At 32.6% G+C, this 19,893-nt stretch overlaps 1 protein-coding gene across 7 annotated transcripts in view; it reads right to left on the bottom strand.

The window, feature by feature from the left end:
* ADGRL3 (adhesion G protein-coupled receptor L3) overlaps positions 1-19,893 on the bottom strand; it is an 858,314-nt gene that overhangs the window by 35,921 nt on the left and 802,500 nt on the right. For all 7 annotated transcript variants that reach the window (XM_059922921.1, XM_059922920.1, XM_059922919.1 and 4 more), the window contains one exon: positions 4,203-4,371. In XM_059922921.1, coding sequence (XP_059778904.1) covers positions 4,203-4,371 — 169 coding nt within the window. The remainder of the gene's footprint in view (positions 1-4,202; positions 4,372-19,893) is intronic.

A 19,893-nucleotide genomic window follows, 5' to 3' on the forward strand; every position in this document is an offset into this window, starting at 1 on the left:
AAGGGAGCCATGAATAATTAATGGGGAAAAGACAATCTCTTTAATAAATGGTATTAGGAAAACTGGTTAACCACACGCAGAAGAATGAAATTGAACCCCTATCTTATACCACCCACAACATTTAACTCAAAATGGATTAAAGAATTAAACATAAGACCTGTAACCACAAAACTCCTAGAAGAAAACAGGGGAAAACTCCTGGACATTGTTCTTGACAATTTTTTTGGATATGACATCGAAAGCACAAGCAACAAAAGCAAAAGTAGTAAGTTGTACTACATTAAACTAAAAAGCTTCTACACAGCAAAAGAAACAACAGAATTTATTGGCAATCTGCAGGATGGAATAAAATATTTGCAAATCATATATCTGAAAAGGGGTTAATACCAAAAATATATAAAGAACTCATACAACTCAGAAGCAAAAAACCAAACAATCCAATTTAAAAGTGGACAAATGAATAGACGTTTTTTACCTAAGAAGACATACAAATGGCTAACATGAAAAGATGCTCAACATAACTAATTAGAAAAATGCAAATAAAATCACAATGAGATATCACTTCACATCTGTTAGAATGACTAGCATCCAGAAGACAAGAGATAAGTATTGGTGAGGATATGGAGAAAAGAGAGCCCTTGTGCACTGCTGGTGGGAATGTAAATAAGTACAGCCATTATGGAAAACAGTATGGAGGTTCCTCATAAAATTGAAAATAGAACTACCATATGATTCAGCAGTCCCACTTCTGGGTATATATCCAAAGGAAATAAAAGAGATGTCTGTACTCCCATATTCATTGCAGCACTATTCACAACAGCCAAGATATGGAAGCAACCTAAGTGTCCATCAGTGAATGAATGGATAAAGAAGTTGTGTTACATATATCTAGGAATATTATTCAGCCACAAGAAAGAAGGAAATCCTGCCATTTGCAACAATGTTGGATGGACCTTGAAGGCATTATGCTAAGTGAAGTAAGTCAGAGAGAGAAAGATGAATCCTGTATGGTGTCACTTATATGTGGAATCTAAAAAAGCCAAACTCATAGAAACAGAATAGATTGGTTGTTACCAGAGGTTAGCTGTGTGGAAATGGGGAAATGTTGGTCAAAGGGTACAAACTTCTAGCCATAAGATGAATAAGTTCTAGAAATCTAAGATACATGATGATGATTCTAGTTAACAGTACTGTATTATACAGTTGAAAGTTGCTAAGAGAGGAGATCTTAAGTGTTCTCACCACAAAAAAGAAAAGATGTTAGATGATAGAGGTATTAGCTATTAACACTATGGTGGTAATTATTTCACAATACGTAAGTGTATCAAATCAATACATTGTATACCTTAAACTTACACAATGTTATATCTCAATTATACCTCAATTTTTAAAAAAGGAATAAAAGAAAAATCTCCTGACTGTTTCTGTAATTTCAAAGAGAAGTATCTGGATTTTTTGTAGGCAAAAAAAAAGGTGAATGATAATTCGATGTCCATATTCTCTGATGTTGGGCCATGTTCTTGACACCCAATAAAAATGCCACCAAAATCGAAAAATTCAAAACATAAAATGCATGAAAGAAAATATGCTTATTACTAGTTATTATAAATCATAAAAATAAGCTTCTGAATCAGGGCCTGGCACTTTTTTTCATGAAGGTCCAGACAGTCAATATTTCAGGCTTTGTGAACCAAGAGGCAAAACCAACAATGCTGTGTGTGTACTTATTTTAAATTTTAAATGTATCCATTTAAAAATGTAAAAACCATTCTTGGCTGACTGACTGTAAAAATTAAAAGCAGCTGGACAAATCTGGCCCACAAGCTGTGGTTTGCTGAACTCTGTTCTAATGAATCACAAAATTGAGCTTGATGACATATATTTTTAAAAATTTCACTTCTGTTAAATATGTTCAATATACTAAAAATTCTAGACTAGTTTTGGATCCTGAGGTCTGGTATCTCTACCTGGACATCAAAACATTGACATGTATTTGTAATACAATAAAAATAATAATTGGGAAAACTAATAGGTACTGGCTAATAAAAAATATTTACAATCAAAATCATTCATGCACAAAGCACAAAAATATTTTCTGTTCTGTAGAAAACTTCAATATACACATTAAAATTTAAAAATGTGTTAGTCCAATTTCCAGCTAATACATAAAATAATTGATAAAGCTGGTTCCCTATATTTGAAGATGTTAGTATAACTAAATATGATGGCCCAATATTCCCTTATTTATATGGACAAATGCCACCCTTTCCCTTAATCTCCTGATTTTGCACCCATCATTCTACATATTGCTCTTGACAATCAGTTATAGCTTTTTTCTACCAAAATCTAGAAATCCTTCCAAGTGCTTAGTCTTTCTGACTTCTCTGAAGTGTTTTATAATACTGACCAGTGTCTACTTCTGGACATTTTCCCCTTATGTTTCATTTAAGTATTATCTTCTCATTCTTCTCCTCAAACACTTTCTTCCTTCCATTTCTATTCTTGCTCATTACTCATGTCTCCTACTCTTCATAATCATCAAGTGTGGTAGACTGTTAGCTGTTTGTGATACCCAATTCCTCATCTTCCTGGGGTACAAAAAGTAGAGTATGTTTCCCAGTTTTCCCTGCAGTTTAGTTGGTACTACTGATAGTGTCCTATCTGATGGAAGGTGAGTAGAAGTGATGTGAACCACTTCCAGACTTTTTATACAAGATCCTCTCTTTCTCAGACTATCTGCTAGATGTCAACACCCAAGGTGGCTGTGGAAATCGAACAGTGAGGTTGGCTGAGCTTTCATTGGCCTGTGTCCCTCCATGAGGCACCCTCATCAATTGGGCAATGAGTGAAAAAAACCTTTATTAGGTTAAGTGACTGCAATTTGGGGTGTGTGTACACTAAGTATTTGGGAAGATTCATTCATTCCAACACAACCTCTTTTCTAAGTTAATTCTAATCCATTAGATTAGAATCCATCCATTCTAACATCATAACCTCTTTTCTTTTCTGTAACTTACATTTACAGGTCTGAGTCATCATTACTATTCTAGCCTGTATTTAAGATCATGCCAACACATTTTTAATACCTACCAACACATAAAACTGAAACAGGATAAAACTGGACCCACCTCGACAAGTGGACACCTTTCTCAACTTTTATTTGAGGTTCCCTTAGTCTCTCAAGCCAAAAATCGTAGAGGTGGATATCTTTACTCTTTATTTTCCAAAAACAATTTTAGGTCTTATAGTTTCTTTCTCAGAAAAAAAATTTCACTTCTTGCCACTTCATTTTCAGAGCCACCTCTCAATATCTCATAATTATTTTTATTACCTCCATTTTACACATGAGGAAACTGGGGCATACAAAGGTTAATTAAATGGCCCAAAGTCACATAAGCCTTTAAGTAGAGGAGCTAGGATTCAGACCCAGTCTTGGCTCAGGAGTCTATATGGTCAGAACTACAAAGACCACATTTATAATAGAGTTAAACAGTGTAAGATGAGAAAATCAATCTTGAGATTAAAAAAAAAAAATGCAATGTAAGTATTTAGTTGCTAAAATTAACTTTGAAAATGAATATTTTGGTCCTTATAGATGTGAAAAATCATAAAAATAGACCAATATAAAAATTAAATATTGCATTCTAATCATCAAAATCATAGATTTTATAAAAGATGCTTTTAAAGAAATACAGAGATCTTTACTAAGTTTCTACCATTCATTTAAAAAATAAATGTTTTTATCAAAATGTTTAGATAATTATATTTTCTAGAATATATCAATACAAATTAGTTTTTAAAAAAACAGAAAAATATATATTTCCTATGCCATGCCATATATGTACATATATATACATATATCCCATGCCTCCATAACATCTTAGAAAATCTACTCCCTAATATAAAAATTCCATGTGTCTGCCAATAAAATTATTAAAGACTATAAGGTCAAATCTATAAGAATATAATTTTTGTACATTGTCCAAATCAAAATATTTTGATTCTGTTTTTTGCTGTTAAGCACATTCAACTTTTATGCTTTCATTTTATGTCTGTTTTGTCTTTATTATTATAAAAATGAAATCAATGAAGGAATATATTTATTTCTTAGAGACAAACACATCAAGAATGATTTATGTTATGGGTAATTTGCTGTCATAGAATGTATGCCATTTATTCTTGAATAGAGAATTCTAGCTTACCTTCTTTTGTAGGACACAATGGAAAATGAATATAAACATTCCCTGTAGAGAATTGAAAATGGTGAAGAGATACGCCATGATGACTGTGCTTTCATTAATATACATGAGTCCAAAGGCCCAGGTCAGTCCTAATAGGCAGAGAAGAGCTATTGCACCTATAACCCATGACCTGCAGAGAGAAGAGAAAATTAAGGGTTATCAAATAATTTGTCTTTAATTAACACAGTCATATTGTATCAACAATACTGACACTGAAAAAGATGTTACAGTTTTATTGACAGAAAATGTAAGACAGGTGGTATAAGTATTTTAAGATTTTAATGAGAACTTACATGTTTTCAAGCTTAAGGAGATATACATGAATGAAAATGCTATAAACACAGAAATTCACTTATGCAAAAGCAGATTTGTACTATTAAATTATTCATGTATTTGCAGCACATATGCAAATGGTATGGAGATGTAATTATGGTGAATGGCAAGGGGGAAGAGTCTGTAAAGCTATGTTAGTCTCCACTGGTCTCATTGGTATGATAACATTTGTTTGATTGGACTCTTTCCATTAATCAAACATTTGTTTGATTGGACTCTTCATCTGATACACTTTTAGCCCATTTTTCCAAATTTCCTCTTTTTCCATAAAAAATTTACAGACAAAAACAGAAGGAACCAGTATATGGAAGATTGTATAAAATTTTAAACTTCTATTTGTCTGATTCTATAGTTAAGTAGAACAAGTGTGAGATACAGTAAATGGGAAAAAATAGTTCCCCTCTAGATCACCATCTACTCTTTCAGCCTTTGGATTGCTGTGTCTTGGGTTATGTTGGACTAGACTTTGGAAATCGGGCAATTGGCAGCTTTGTTGAAAAGAAGCCCAATAGCTCAGGACACCTTCATGTCTTTGAAGTGTCTGCAAACTCGTGGGAGAAAATGAAGCTGAGAATGGGATGGAGAGGGATGAACAAAGTAGTCCAAAATGGAAGACAAATTCTCACTCTCACTCCATTCCCTTAGTTTCCTCCAAGCTGCCATTCACAATAGTAATAAATGGGTGACACAAGTCCATATATTTGTAGTTATGTATTATGTATTTACTATCAAAATAAAATGAATCTTTCCAATAGATGGGAATCCAATAAATGAAAATGGAATCTTCTCAACTTCTAAGTATATAGAATAGGACCAAAACAGTCTAGATCTGTATACTCTTATGAGCCCACCCTTTCCTTTCCCAGTGTACCTTCCTGAACATGGTAATCTAATATTTATTTTTAGCAGACTACTATCTGCTACTTACATTGTCTAAGGAATAAATATGGGGATTGAAACTTTGCAAAATGATGGGGCAAAATCACATATGTTTACTATAATCTGAAGCTGGGTTTAATAAATTTTTCAGAGAGAACTATGTCTTAAGAAAGATATGTCCCAAAGTAGTCAAATATTATTAAAGTCTTATTAAAATTAATCTCAAATATTTACCATTTTCCTTCTACAACCATCAGCCACTATATTTCAGATGTAAACATCCACTAAATTTAATGTGCTTAATTTAAAACTTTAATATTCTTGAATAAAGAATCCCTAAAGGAAGCTTGCCATTGTATGTGGCATGTTTGCTTATACAAATAAGAAAACATCTTAGATATTAATATCTTATTTTACAAGCAGATTCAGAAGTATGGGAACTTTCAAGGTAAAGCTCTTATTTGTTTACAGGTATTGGAATAAGGAAAAATGGGAAGAGTCGCCATTAAATCAAGTCAAAATTGCTATTCAGATTTAGAAATAAAATGATAGGATAAAATACTCAAGCCAGCTATTATCCACTAGAAAACACATGATGGGCCCAAGTGTTAATGATATAAAAGAGTGATGAGCCCAACTTCAAAAGAAAAAAATAAGCAAGAGCATGAAGAAGTAAGTGTAATGGTATTGGAGAAAATGAAAACAAAGGACTCTTCACCAGAAGAACAAACTGAAAGTCTACAGCAAGGTCACCCAAAGGTTGCCAATCTTAATTACAGGACATGTAATTTTAAAATGTACAAAGGAAAAAAAGCCCAAATATTAGCATTTGTGTTTATGCTTATAGATTAGTACAGACTTGTAGCTTTGTTTTAGAAATTTAAAAGATACGTTCATGAACAATTAGATCAACAATCAAGTGACGTATCGAGATTTGAAAGAGACAATTTTGCATATGTAAAGTTTAATTTTTGAAGGAGGTATTTTCCCCTCTTTTGGATATTTAACCTAAAAATTCATTAGTTTCATTTGCTGTTGGGTAGTTTCATACCCCTGAGATCATTTGAAGATATAACACTAAATCACGAAATAATTTTAGATGAACGATGTCCAAACAAACAACAGAAATGAGGACATATGCAACACAGAGGAGCACATCGAAATGAAAGGAGAAATCTATTAAAAGCAAAACAAGTCTGTACCACATGAAGTTGCTATTACTGTGGCACTAAATTCAGGTGATATCCAATTAAAAGAGGTGAAGCAGAATTTTTCTGGCAATACACCTGCAGCATATTTATTCTGCATAGAAGTTGTATGCCTGATTATTTTCCTGCACAGTTTGCTCTTCTGCCTCAATGTGAATGACAGAAGCTCTAATGATTTTTCAGTACTGATCTGACAGCTGGTTCATGGGACCACACTGATAAATGGAATTTATCAGCCATTCAGGTCATTCTTACTTGATGAAGGGTCTGTTATCCTCATAGCTAAAGAATGCATAGACATAAAGACAAGAACACCAACATTAGCATTTTATGACAAAGAATTTCATATGAAAAATATTCTCCTGGTCCCCAAAGGCCTCTGTCCCCCACCTCCCTAAAAGGCATCATAAACTTCCCTTTATATCTAAAAGGTAAATCCTAAAATGACCATGAGAACTTAAATAACGAGGAATAAAATCAATTTTACAATACTGCAATATCCCTTATGAGACTAAAAAATTCCATTTTTTCATCATATGCTCATATTACTTGTGACTTGACAGAGACATTTATTTCTAAGAGATCACATTTCTCTAGAGAATAAGAAATCTTATGAGCAATCTGGAAAAGGCTTGGGGGCATACTTAAAATGACAGATTTCATGTCACCTAAAGGTCTTCTTATTGTATAATATTAGTAGGTAAGATTACTTAATTATGGACAGTACACTTCTGAGTAATTTTAACTTGCAGATGATTGACCTGAGTTAAATCTGAACATTATAGCCCTTTATAAATAATCAACCCAACTACTTTAAAATTCTTTCTGATAGTGCACTGAGAAAAAATTTTGAATAATCTTCTGTAGTAATAGGAGCAAACAGATGGCACCTGTTCATTATCACTTATATATACTAATCTATTTAGTATCATCCTGATAAAATGAGATCCAAGCGCCAAATTAGTAAAGATTAGTTAGGGGATATTTTGGATATTTTTTTACAAACATAGTTGCTGCTCAGTGAATTGTGATAGGACAGAAAAGAAACAGCAAACTGTGTCCTCATTTCTCTTACCTCTTGCAAGAGGCAATAGTTTCTGATATTATGCATACACAAGTAAAGCTCTTAGAAAGGTCCCAACTGTCATGCATTTTGAACAAAGAGAACCACTGATAAAAAACCTTACTCTCCAGGGTGATGAAAGGGTAAAGAATAGAGTGAGAGCCTGGGCTTTGAAGCCAGTTTGCCTGAGGTTTACATCCTAACTTATTCACTTACTAGCAATTTGATCTTAGGCAAAAAATTTATTAGCCTGTGGTTGTGTCAGTTTATACATCTATAAAATGGTGGTAATTTTCTTGTGATAATGAAATGATATACTGTGTATCGAGTGCTCAGAACACTGCCTGACATATTGTGTTTGATAAATATCACATAGTTATTATTAGACTATTTTCACAATGAAAATACAGAATTTCTTACCCAAAGAATAAAACACCAAATAATAAATGTTGAATAGTTAAATTCATTTGAGGATGTTTCAGGAGTAATATTATGATGTAAAATAGATGTGGCAGAAATAAGTTTGTAGATGGAGCAGGGAGTGACTAACCATGCTGTCTGATATGGAGTTACTGGCCACATGGGTTTGTTTAAATTTAAATTCATTAAAATGAGATAAAGTTTAAAATTCAGTTCCTTAATCACACTAGTTACATTACAAGTACTTAAAAGCTTCAGTAGCTGCCATATTGGACAGTGTAGTTCTAGAACATTTTTGTCTTCACAGAAAGTTCAATTGGACAGTGCTGGACTAGAGAGAGTTTTAAGCCAGGAAATGAAATTCCAAGAGAAATTTAAATAAAGCCATGGGTATGTGAAAAGATAAAGAGAGAAGAATTTCTAAGAATTGATCATATTTAACAGCTGTAAACTGTGCCAAAAAAGAAAATCCTGTACTTCTACTAACATTGAAAAGTTACAGAACTTAATAACATGATATTTATTCCATTATATGCATTCCCATTGCATCAATATATTCCATCTGTGATGCCAAGTTCATGATTGGAATGACTGTATCTTAATCTGTATAGTACAATGTTAAGTAAAGAAAGTTTCAGACGTTAGCATGTAGGAAAACATGTAAAAATACTCTACAAAATTTTATTAAGCTATCCAAATGTTTCAAAAAATAAAATACAGAACTTGCACTGTAATGGCTGGAGTGAGATGTTTGCCTTTAATGAGAACCACTAAAGAGAGATATCAGGGTGCAATTCAGCAGTTTTTGTTGGTAATTGTGGGGATCAGCCGCTTGCTCTACTCAATAACAAAGATAGCAATTCCAGCTTTACTTAGAGTTAGCTATAGCTATGTGTTTAAGTAGTGTCCACAGGAATGTGAACAGAAGTGAACTGTGACATTTCTGGGTCTTGCCAATTAAAGGATTGGAATTTGGCTTCCTTTGACCATTTTTTTTTTCCTTCTCTTTTGCTAGGAGAAAGTGACAGACCTAGAAAGAAAGCTGTTTATTGATGTGGAGCCACCGTATTAGATTTAGACCACTTATTCTAGACCCATATAAGTTTAAGCAACTATAATTTAGAGTAATTTTTATAGTGTCTTAGCCTATGCAATAATTGCTAAAGCATTTAATTTGTATCTTTTAGCTATAAGAATCCCTAGTTCATATTCAGTATAGAAATTCATGCTAATGGCAAAGAACTATTCATTAATTTTACTTCCAGGATGACATGAATAATATACAATGGTTCAAAATCTAAAGATCACTAAAGATTATCCATAATATTTCAGTGCCTTCCATCATTTTGTCAGATATTCTATTGGCTTAGAATATCTAGTTTTAGAATGTCTCTCCATCAAATCTAAATTAAATTGATGATAATGTTGCCACCAGTTATGGTGCTAAAGCTGTATGCTACAGATTCATTTTTTTTATTCTAAAAAACGTATCTACGTAACTAGTTTCTAAAGCTGAATAATTTTCATTTTGATTTACCAATGAAAGTCCATTGAAACAAAACTTCATTCCAAGGTGTAGGACTAAAACAATTTTACTGCAATTATTTTAAGGTTTTATGAAAATATGGACACAAAGGCTTAAGATGCTCTTGGCAGACATTAATAGGAACTTACAGGTTATCTTAGAATTTATAAATGGTGACACTGAAAATGAAGTAAAACATATTGTACAATTTTCAAGGCACAGGAAGAAAAAAAGACCCTCCTTTCTTTAGCATATCCACTTTTCTTTCATCAGACATTTTATCATTTTATTCTTACATCTAAATTTGAAAGCTTTATTTAAACATTAATGTCATAAAATTATCTTTAAAAGTGATCATTAGAATCAAGATCAGAATTGTTAGGGGCCTCTGCATAGATTGATAATAATTATGCATATGTTTATATATTCTACAATTCCAAAGAACATTAAAATCTAGCCCCATAGAAGCTTAGCAAAAAATATATCTTCAAGAGGATAGATTTCTTAACCAAAACATTAATTTATAAATTAATGCTATGATATAAAGACTCATAATATAGTATATCAGTATAGACAGATGACAAATGGACAGAAACAATATGAATGAATCAGATTAGTTATAGGATATTCTTTCTCTGACTTTAACAGTTCAAAGTATAATGTTTTTTGACAAAATTTTTGAAGGAAATATTACATAAAATTCAAGATATAAAGAACATTAATTTAAAAAATAGTTTTAAACTTTCCCTTTTATTATATAAAATAGTACAGAATTTTAAAAAATAGTGGCATGGGTAAGGTTTGGTGTGAAGAAAGATGGAGTCATGAGAGCCGTATTTGAGAATTTAATCCCCAAGCCAAAGATCTGGTCATTGATAAATCACAACAGGTAAAGGAAAATGAATGCCTTTAGGCAGAATTGTTGATCTCATCAACTTTAAGACTAATACATTCTGGGATCCTCTGAATTGTCGAATTAGCTAATTGGTGTTGGTGAGTGAACTGTATATTTAACAGGGAGAAGGAGTGAGATCATGAGGTATATATACATTCTGGTTAGTGCTCCAGCATTTCCAAGTTCAATATGCAGCTGAATTTACTTTCCCTGATATAAAACTAATTATATCAAATGAATAAAGATTTTTTCCCCTTGGATTTGGTTTGGGTTACTGTAGGAATGATGAAGGTAATATGAGTAAGTTTCTCAAAATGAAAGTATTCTTCACTTTTCATTGAAGAAAAAAAAAAGTAATAAATACTTATGTATCTGTATGTTGAGTGGGCTTTCCCAGTTGCCCCTCTTCGATAATGAGGCTCTCAAATTGAGGATAAAGAGGATTCAGTTACCCATATTCTAGCAACCCAAGCTAACAGACTTCATTTAGAAGTGATCTATGAGACACTACTTTGTCATACTACCAAATCCAGGGGTCCCCAGTCTTTATTTATTTATTTTTAATTAATTTTTATTGGAGTATAGTTGCTTTACAATGTTGTGTTAGTTTCTACTGTACAGCAAAATGAATCAGCTATACATATACATAATCCCCTCTTTTTTGGATTTTCTTCCCATTTAGGTCACCACAGTGCATTAAGTAGAGATCCCTGTGCTATACAGTATGTTCTCATTAGTTATCTATTTGATACATAGTATCAATAGTGTATATGTGTCCCCAATCTTTAAAACTGGAAGAGTAAAGACATGGCCTTTTAAGATTGCAATGTTCATAGAATACATAAAATAGTGCAAAGAGGAAGAAAAAAAACACCTTTACTTATATGAATCCCCCAGCCACAAATCTTAACAGGCAATGAAGGAAGTATGTTTTAAATGGGATGTTATTGAAGTTTTAAATTGGTCAGACATTTAATAACCAGAATAGACTGGCAAAGCATCAAGATCTGTCTAAGATGTCATTAAGATATCTGTTACCAGGTTGGTTAAGGGATATTTGAGATAGCATAGTTGGAAGAGTAGTGATCAGAGAAAAATCTAAACATATCAATGTTTATACCTCACTGTATTGAAAATGCTCAATCAGTTTGTAACACTTATGATAGAAATCTTGACAGCTTTATATTTCTTTCAAATGTACTTTATATTAGTGGGACTCTACCATCCTAGAATTACATTATTATTCAGTTCTCTCTCTTTTATTCAACCAGTATAGGAAGATTAAAAGGAAACGTCATTTAGAATGTAATTCAACATTTTTGAGTAGAATATAAGCAATGTTTCATCATGGTCTTATGTTTAAATCACTAACTATCAAAGATATTAAAAATCCTTTCAAAATATTTAAGTTATATAATATAAATATAAAAATTATAAACAGAGAAGACGATTTTATTTCAACTGTGGATTTTACTACTATTAAAGTAGTACTACTAAAAGCTATATTTCTACATTTTGTTCATATAAAAATATTAAGAGGAGAATGAAATGAACCAAATAACTAAAATAAATGGTTTCGAATATATCATAAACATTTTCATTCCCATGCCTCAATTTTCTTACAATAGTATTGGAGATTTGAGAGCTTACACCAATATTAAATTTTTAATCACAGATTTCACACTGCTGCTGAATTGGGTAAGTCTGAAATTAGGCAGAATTGAGTATAATAAATCAGGATCAATAAATATTAAATCAATAACTAATAAAACTTTAATTATATTATCTCCACAACTCAATGTTATACAAATTTTTATAACTCAATATAATATGGTCAAAGAACTAACATATATGAAAGAAATTAGGAGTATCAATTATGAGAATGAATAATGAATTAGTATATTGTACACAGACAGCTACAAACTTATTACAGTTTAGTATCTCCATCTATCAGAGTTATAAAAATGAATTGGAAGATGCCATGCAAATAAGATATAAAATTTTGGAATCATGTTGGAAGCAAATAAGATCACTGTATGATTACTTATTACTATTAATATATGAAAGATAGTATATCATAGTGACTGAAAGTATGGATTTGTGAATCAGCCTGCCTGCATTTGGATGCCAGCTGAGCATTCTACTAACGCTGCAACCTTGGGCTAATTATTCAACTTCTCTGAGCCTCACATTCTTCATCTGCGAAATGTGGATAAATACAGAACTCTGTTCATAGGGCTGTTGTGTGTATTAAATAAAAGGGCTTGGAACTTTTATTTAATATACAAAAATTATTCAAATACACAAAATTTTAACATACAAAAGTACTATATACATATGTGCTATTACATTTACTGTTGTGTATTGACTTTCTGACCTCAAAAAACAAGCTATAGGGAAAAAACACAAACACAGTTTTCCTTTTAAGTGTTTTGGAAATTCACATATTAAGTAGAAATCCAAAGAGGAAGAGGGAACTACTGTCTCTTTCTGAAATGATCTCTATTATTTACATTTAGAAAGCTTCAGTTTATCCAATATTTCATTCTAAGATTTCTTTAGGCTTAGTAAATGCTATGAATTTTCACATTCTCATTTAAATGGGTTATATTCAGATGCCTAATGCACATTAAAATAGAAACCCAGAGTCCTCTGGATTACATAAGAAATCCAAATTTAATTCATAAATATATAGTATCTTCAGTGTCAAAAAGTCCACTAAGCAACTGCCATGTTTCACTAAATGTAATCATTTGACCATAAAATAAGAAACAAAGGACATAAAATTATGTGAAATGTTCATGAAAATTCATTGAGATATATGTTGTAAAATTGAACTTTATTAATATTTTCTTATGATTTTTTGAAAACTTGAAACTTTGAATAGGAAAGATAAAGTAAATGACAAAATATATAAAGAAAAATCTGTATTTCTAATTAGTAATTTTTATCTTGTAATCTATGAAAACTGTGGTTTTAGTAAGAAACATCTCAAGAGCTATAAAATAATGGCAAGTTATCTTTTATTTATTAATACTTATAGTTAAAATCCTGTTTCCTGGTTCACTATTGAAGGGCCAGTGTTTTTCAGACTTACATGAGTCTTAGAATTCACTGACTCTTTAGAACAAGAGAGCTGATAAAATCTGGTCATTGGAATGCAAAGAGAGGAAGTACTTTAAAGAATATATTACTTTCAGGGTTTTTTTTTTTTGCAACTCAGAAGATACACAAACTTTTAACTTAAGTAAAATAAGTCAGGAAATTAATAACTTTTTGATATTCTTGCCAAATGTGTTCTGACAGGTTCAATGGCTGTTATACTCTTTCTCATACCATATGGTATCATCACCTCTCATTTCAACAACTTGCAACAGAAACATTCATCATAACTCTTCTGTGAATAAACACCTTATTATAAACTGCTTGTAAGAACAACTAAAACATAAAAAAAGCACAACTGAGTATTTAAAACATGTTTGTACTTACTAAGATGCCAATAAATGGAACAAAGGGAGGCCTTGAAACACAATAGGAAGCAGACAAGTTTTATTTAATTTTGGTCAAGTAATTTAACCTTCATTACTTACTTTACTCACCTTCACAATGAATAAAACAATCTTACTAGGATCTTTTTAGAGTTTCATGGACCAAGAAAAGAATAGTCTATGCCCCAGCTAGTTATTTGGACAATGAGTAGACCTAGTTAATAACACAAGATCTCTACCACAATTCTGCTTCTAACACAGAAGCCCTGTAAGATGTCGTTGTTCCTAATTAAATTTATTACTAGAAATCTAAATATAATCTTAAATTTATGTCAGTAAGAAAAAATTTTTAAATGTTATAGAAAATTTAAGCAAATATAGTAAACAAATCCAATATTATAGATACACAAAAGCTCCAAATACCAAAATAACAATTCTTAAATCAATCACATTTTAGGCCAAAGGGCAGCCTAAATAAAGTACTAAGAATCAACATCAATCAGAATGTATTCTCTGATGATCGTGACGTTAAATTAGAAATCAATAACTAATAAAATATGCATAGATGCACATGAACAATTATCCTTCTGTTGCTACATCTCCAAAAAAGCCTCTAGACTCCGAACATTTTACAAATAAGTTCTATCTAATATTAAAGTAACAAATAATCCTTTTTTCACATAGGACAGGCCTAAACAAAAAAGAAGAAAAACTTTATGAGACCACTATAACTTACTACGTGGGGACAGTTTAAGAGAATAAAAAATAAATAAGAACATTTTATTTAAAATCTTACATAGGGCTTCCCTGGTGGCGCAGTGGTTGAGAATCTGCCTGCCAATGCAGGGGACACGGGTTCGAGCCCTGGTCTGGGAAGATCCCACATGCTGCGGAGCAACTGGGCCCGTGAGCCACAATTACTGAGCCTGCAAGTCTGGAGCCTGTGCTCCACAACAAGAGAGGCCGCGACAGTGAGAGGCCCACGCACCACAATGAAGAGTGGCCCCCGCTCGCCGCAACTAGAGAAAGCCCGCACACAGAAACGAAGACCCAACACAGCCAAAAAATAATAATAATAATAATAAATAAATAAATAAATAAATAAAATTTATTTAAAAAAATTCTTACATAAAAATCCTAAATAAGCTATTAAATAGCAAAATCTAATGGTGCATAAATATCATGATCAATTATTCCAGAATGGTAAGGAATATATCAGAAGAACTTTAGAAACTGATTCTGAAATTTATGTGAAAGAAAATGAAAGTCTGAGTAGTTAAAGCAGTTTTGAAAGATGATCAAAATGGGAGGACTCATTCTACCAGATACTAAGCAAGTTTTGGTAATAATGTGGCAATGGTAGAGGAACGAAGTGTATGTCCTCGGAATAGAAGACAGCACAGAAACAGAGATTTGATATGGAATAGTGTAGCAGCACAAATCTGGAGGAAAAGGATGGATTATTTGGCAAATGATGTTGGAAATTTGGCTCTTTATATAAGAAACACAAAATGTCCTCCAAAGACGTCAAAAGCTATAGAGGAAAAAAAAAATGATTTAAATATATATATTGCTCTCTGTAACAAAGGCAAAATCAACAGAGACATGACAGGCTGGGAGAAGATACATGCAATAGCCAAAGCATTCAAGTTGTATGTTAGCAAGCAAAAGGGAAAGTTTACCAAAAAGCTAACAGAAAAAAATGGGAAAAAATTAAAACATTTTTAAAAACATTAAAAAATCTAATAGAAATAAATGAGCATAATCATTTTACCAATAGGGTTCCTGTGGGTATTAACTGAGATGTTACATTTTTATTGTTTAATTGCATGAATGAAAGTTACTGAGTGGGAGATCTGGCAATTTTAGAAGTCTTTCTACACCTAACTGAGCAAGATGTGGTAAATTCAAAGAAGGCAGCAAAATGAGAAAAGTGCAATGACAATGACTATTGTAAAGAATATGTGCCATTTTTTTAACTTACATCTTGGTATATGTAATATATTAATATTCAATCATGTCAATACTTTTGCTGATAAATTATTACTTTTCATACTGATGGCTTGTTTTCTTTATCTCATAATTAAACAGTTTGAAATTATAACCTTACACTATCAATCTCAGTTCTGGAACTGAGAGAATTTTTGTATTAGCACGTTTCAATGTCTGATTGAAAATGTTAACTTCTACAGACGACATTCCAGAGTATTCTAGAATACATACTCAAATAGCACATTTATAAAAGTGCCAGGGACTTTGTTGACAGATATTTTAAAAATACATAATTGTATGTAGTGGAAAAATCCAACAACAATTGGGATTCAGCCAAGAGAAAATCAGATTAGGAAATTTTCAAGTGTGGACTGAGTAGCTCAAGACACTTAACATGCCACTATACTGTCTACACGTTTTAATTACAAATCCAATGATTTACTACACAGTCCTTTATTTAAAATAACTCTGACTTACATGCTTTCACCACTTTTAATATGAGGTAAACTTTTCTAAAACAAAGTAACACTTCTGTTAAAAAGCACTCCTGGAGAGTAGGAGAATGAGAAAAGTTGAAGTCTGAAAGAGTGCTGTTTACCTTAATGTTGTTTTTATTTAAATGAGAGGTATTCCCTTGGAATTAAGGAAAACTGATATGTACCCAGAGTGTGTTGGTAAGTTTTTCAGTCCATTTGTGTAGCACATAACCTTTGAAATGACTAATTTGCCAATCAGTGATCATCTATTTATTACCTTTAATCATAGAGCATTTTAGCCTTCTTTTATGAAATTGGAATATAGTTAAATAGCCTGAGATGTGATTCTTAAGATTATGTATCTTGGTATTTTCTAGAACTTGGGGAGAAAATGTATGTATCTAAGGCAGAGTGTAAGTAGTGTCCTCATCCACCTAGGGGGATTTTCCATTGATACTGGGTAGGAACTCTATTGCCCAAGATTGTAAGTGACTGCAAGAAGACAGTAAGTAATGAATTTGGACAACAAAAATGGTTCCAAGCTTGTTCCATCCACTTACTCTAAAATTTCTTTGTATATCCCTTAATCCAATCCAAATTTCCACATTTCTCTTCCTCCCCCCAAATTCCATACTGTCCTTTGAAATTCTTGGTCCAATATCAACAAATTCCCCTACATTCTAATCTTCATCCATGTGTGTTTTTGTCACCTTCATGCTTTAAGTAAAATTGTTGCCTGCTGACAGTGCCTTCCCTGAAGACCACACAAACTCAAATATTGGTTCTCTTACAACTCAGGCAGTAGAAGTGGCACTGCCAAACTACTGTTTCTCTTCCGTCCAAACCCCCAGCTCCTTTGAGGTTCTTGCCATCAAATATTTACTACCACCATTTATTTCCTCTTGTTTTTGTTATCCTAGTAGCATCTCCAGACCTCCCATTTTTCTGTCTCTCCACATTTTCACTATGTATCACCCCTTTTGTGTCCATCATTTCCCACTTGGCCAGACTAGATTCTATGACCTTTACTTTCTTACTTCTCCTCTCATCCTTAATGATTTGAAAAAATATGCAACCCTGGATAGGTGAGCATTGATGGAAAAAACACACAACCATGACTACTGAAGACATGTCAAATTCATGACAACAAATGTCTAACAGCCAATATCCAAAAGCCAACTAAACTCCCCTAGCACATATGCTTTCCCCTTCCCCATAAGGAATATTTCACATCTTCCTTCAACCTCAAACTTCCTTTTCATCCCAACCCCCTTAGCTGAATATTGCCTCCTATTTCCTTAAAAAAAAAAAAAAATAGAAACAATCTAACAGTTGCAAATGCACTGGAGCACTGTCCAGACCTCACAATCGCTTGCACAGCTCCTGAATTTATCACTCATCTGCTGCATGTTTAGCTGCTAAACACTTGCCCCTGTGACCCACAGATGACTGTTTTGGGGCACCAGAGCTGCTATGCCCATACAGCCAGTAGTGTCTGGGAGTTTACATTCCACTCTCACAACCGCTCCCCACCCTCCTTCGGCAAGCCTGTAATCAATTATGAACAGGTGTGAAGTTACAGAATTCCAGCTCCTATGCCTTAACTGCCTTAAGACAGTTCCAAAGTGTAATTTACACTCCAGAGCTCCCTTTAGGATCAGGGTCAGTCTGAGACTTCACCCAAAATGACAACCTTGCATAGCTTCTTTCTCTTATCTATCCCCTTGCTTCCCCTTACTTTCTTACTGATTTTCTCTGAAAGCACTTCCATAATAAATTGTTTGAGCTGAATCCTTGGCTCAGAGTCCACTTCTGGGAGAACTCAAACAAGACTACTGACAGAAATATTCTCATCTTTCCAAAACCACATCTATCAACTACTTTCAACAGTAGCCACACACACTGTCTTCCCTCCTATTATAATGAGAGAAGTGCCTCTGCTCTTATAAAGCCGACATATCCATTCATTCTGACGCTTCTCAAGAACTGTGCTCCTGTCTCTTCTGCTTTTATCAATATCTCCTCCTCTATTGGCTCACCCCCATCAGCAAACACACTTTAGTATTTCTTACTTTAAAAAACAAAACAACAAAACAAAACAAAACACCTTCCAGATCCCAGAGATTCTCCAAGAATCTTTTGTGTTATCCTTTCCTGAAAAATTTATCAAGAGTTTTGTAATTCATACTCAGTCACTTCTCATTTTCATAAAAGCCACTCTATTTAGGCATATGTTCCTAACTCCACAATGCCCCTGTCATTGCCAAATCCCTTGTCAACTTTTTCCATCTTATCATACTTGAGTACTCAGCAATATTCTATAGTTGAATAGAATAGAACTATTCAACTATAGTTCTTCTATTCTTGGGTTATATGACATAATTTTTTATTTACCTTATTGACTATACTTTCTGAGTCACCCTTACCAAAATAACATTCTTCTTGGGCGGTTTCATTCAGTAATTCACTTTGAATACTAGTAACTCTGAAAACTCTACCTCTAATTCTGACAAGACTGCTGTGACATTAAGACTCTTGAAAATTGAATGTTTCTAACCTAGTTTTACAGTTCATAACTTAAAATATTAAAATAATCACAGGGTTTTAAAGATGGGGCTCTTAGGTCATGTATTCCAATCAATATTTGAATTTAAAGCTTCTTTAAGCATGTCTTCAATCTAAAATGATATTTACTAAAAAACTCTTAAATGAAGCACAATTTAATTTATTTATAGAAGTACAATGTGATATAACAAGGAATATATGGTAATGAATGAAAAAATGGACACTGAAGCCAGACTGCCTGTTGGAATCCAAGTTTTGGCACTAACTAGCTGTGAGGTCTTAAGGTGAGCTAATTACCCTTTTAGAAACCTCAAAGGGTTATTGCAAAGATTAAATTTACACATGTAGAGGACGCAGAACTGTACCTACCACATAGCAAAACTTTAATAAGTTAAGTATCTGTCTTGTTATTTTGCACATAGTTTCAAATAGACACAATACATGAAATCTCGAATTGATGTTGGTTCAAGTGCAGCAATTATAGTTGATTTAAGGGCAGAACCAGAGAGTACAGGTTGTTTATTTCAGAATCTATGACTAAATTTTTACCTACAGTATGTGACTCAAAATAGGATATAATATTTAACTTAATATTACCCATAAAATTTTACTTTAAACATCTCCAAGAAGCATTTGAAACATGGGTTGATTAGGATTGGCAGGCTAAAAGTCTCTCAGCCCAATTTATAAACATATAATCATTGTACTAAATAAAAATTTCAATTTAAAATAATTTGTGTCATTTCAAACAGAGCTATATTAGGAAAAAACGTAATTTCTAGTTGGTTCTGACTATAGCAACCAAGAC

The sequence above is a fragment of the Balaenoptera ricei genome, chromosome 5 (genome assembly GCF_028023285.1).
Source record: "Balaenoptera ricei isolate mBalRic1 chromosome 5, mBalRic1.hap2, whole genome shotgun sequence".
Classification (NCBI taxonomy): Eukaryota; Metazoa; Chordata; class Mammalia; order Artiodactyla; family Balaenopteridae; genus Balaenoptera; species Balaenoptera ricei.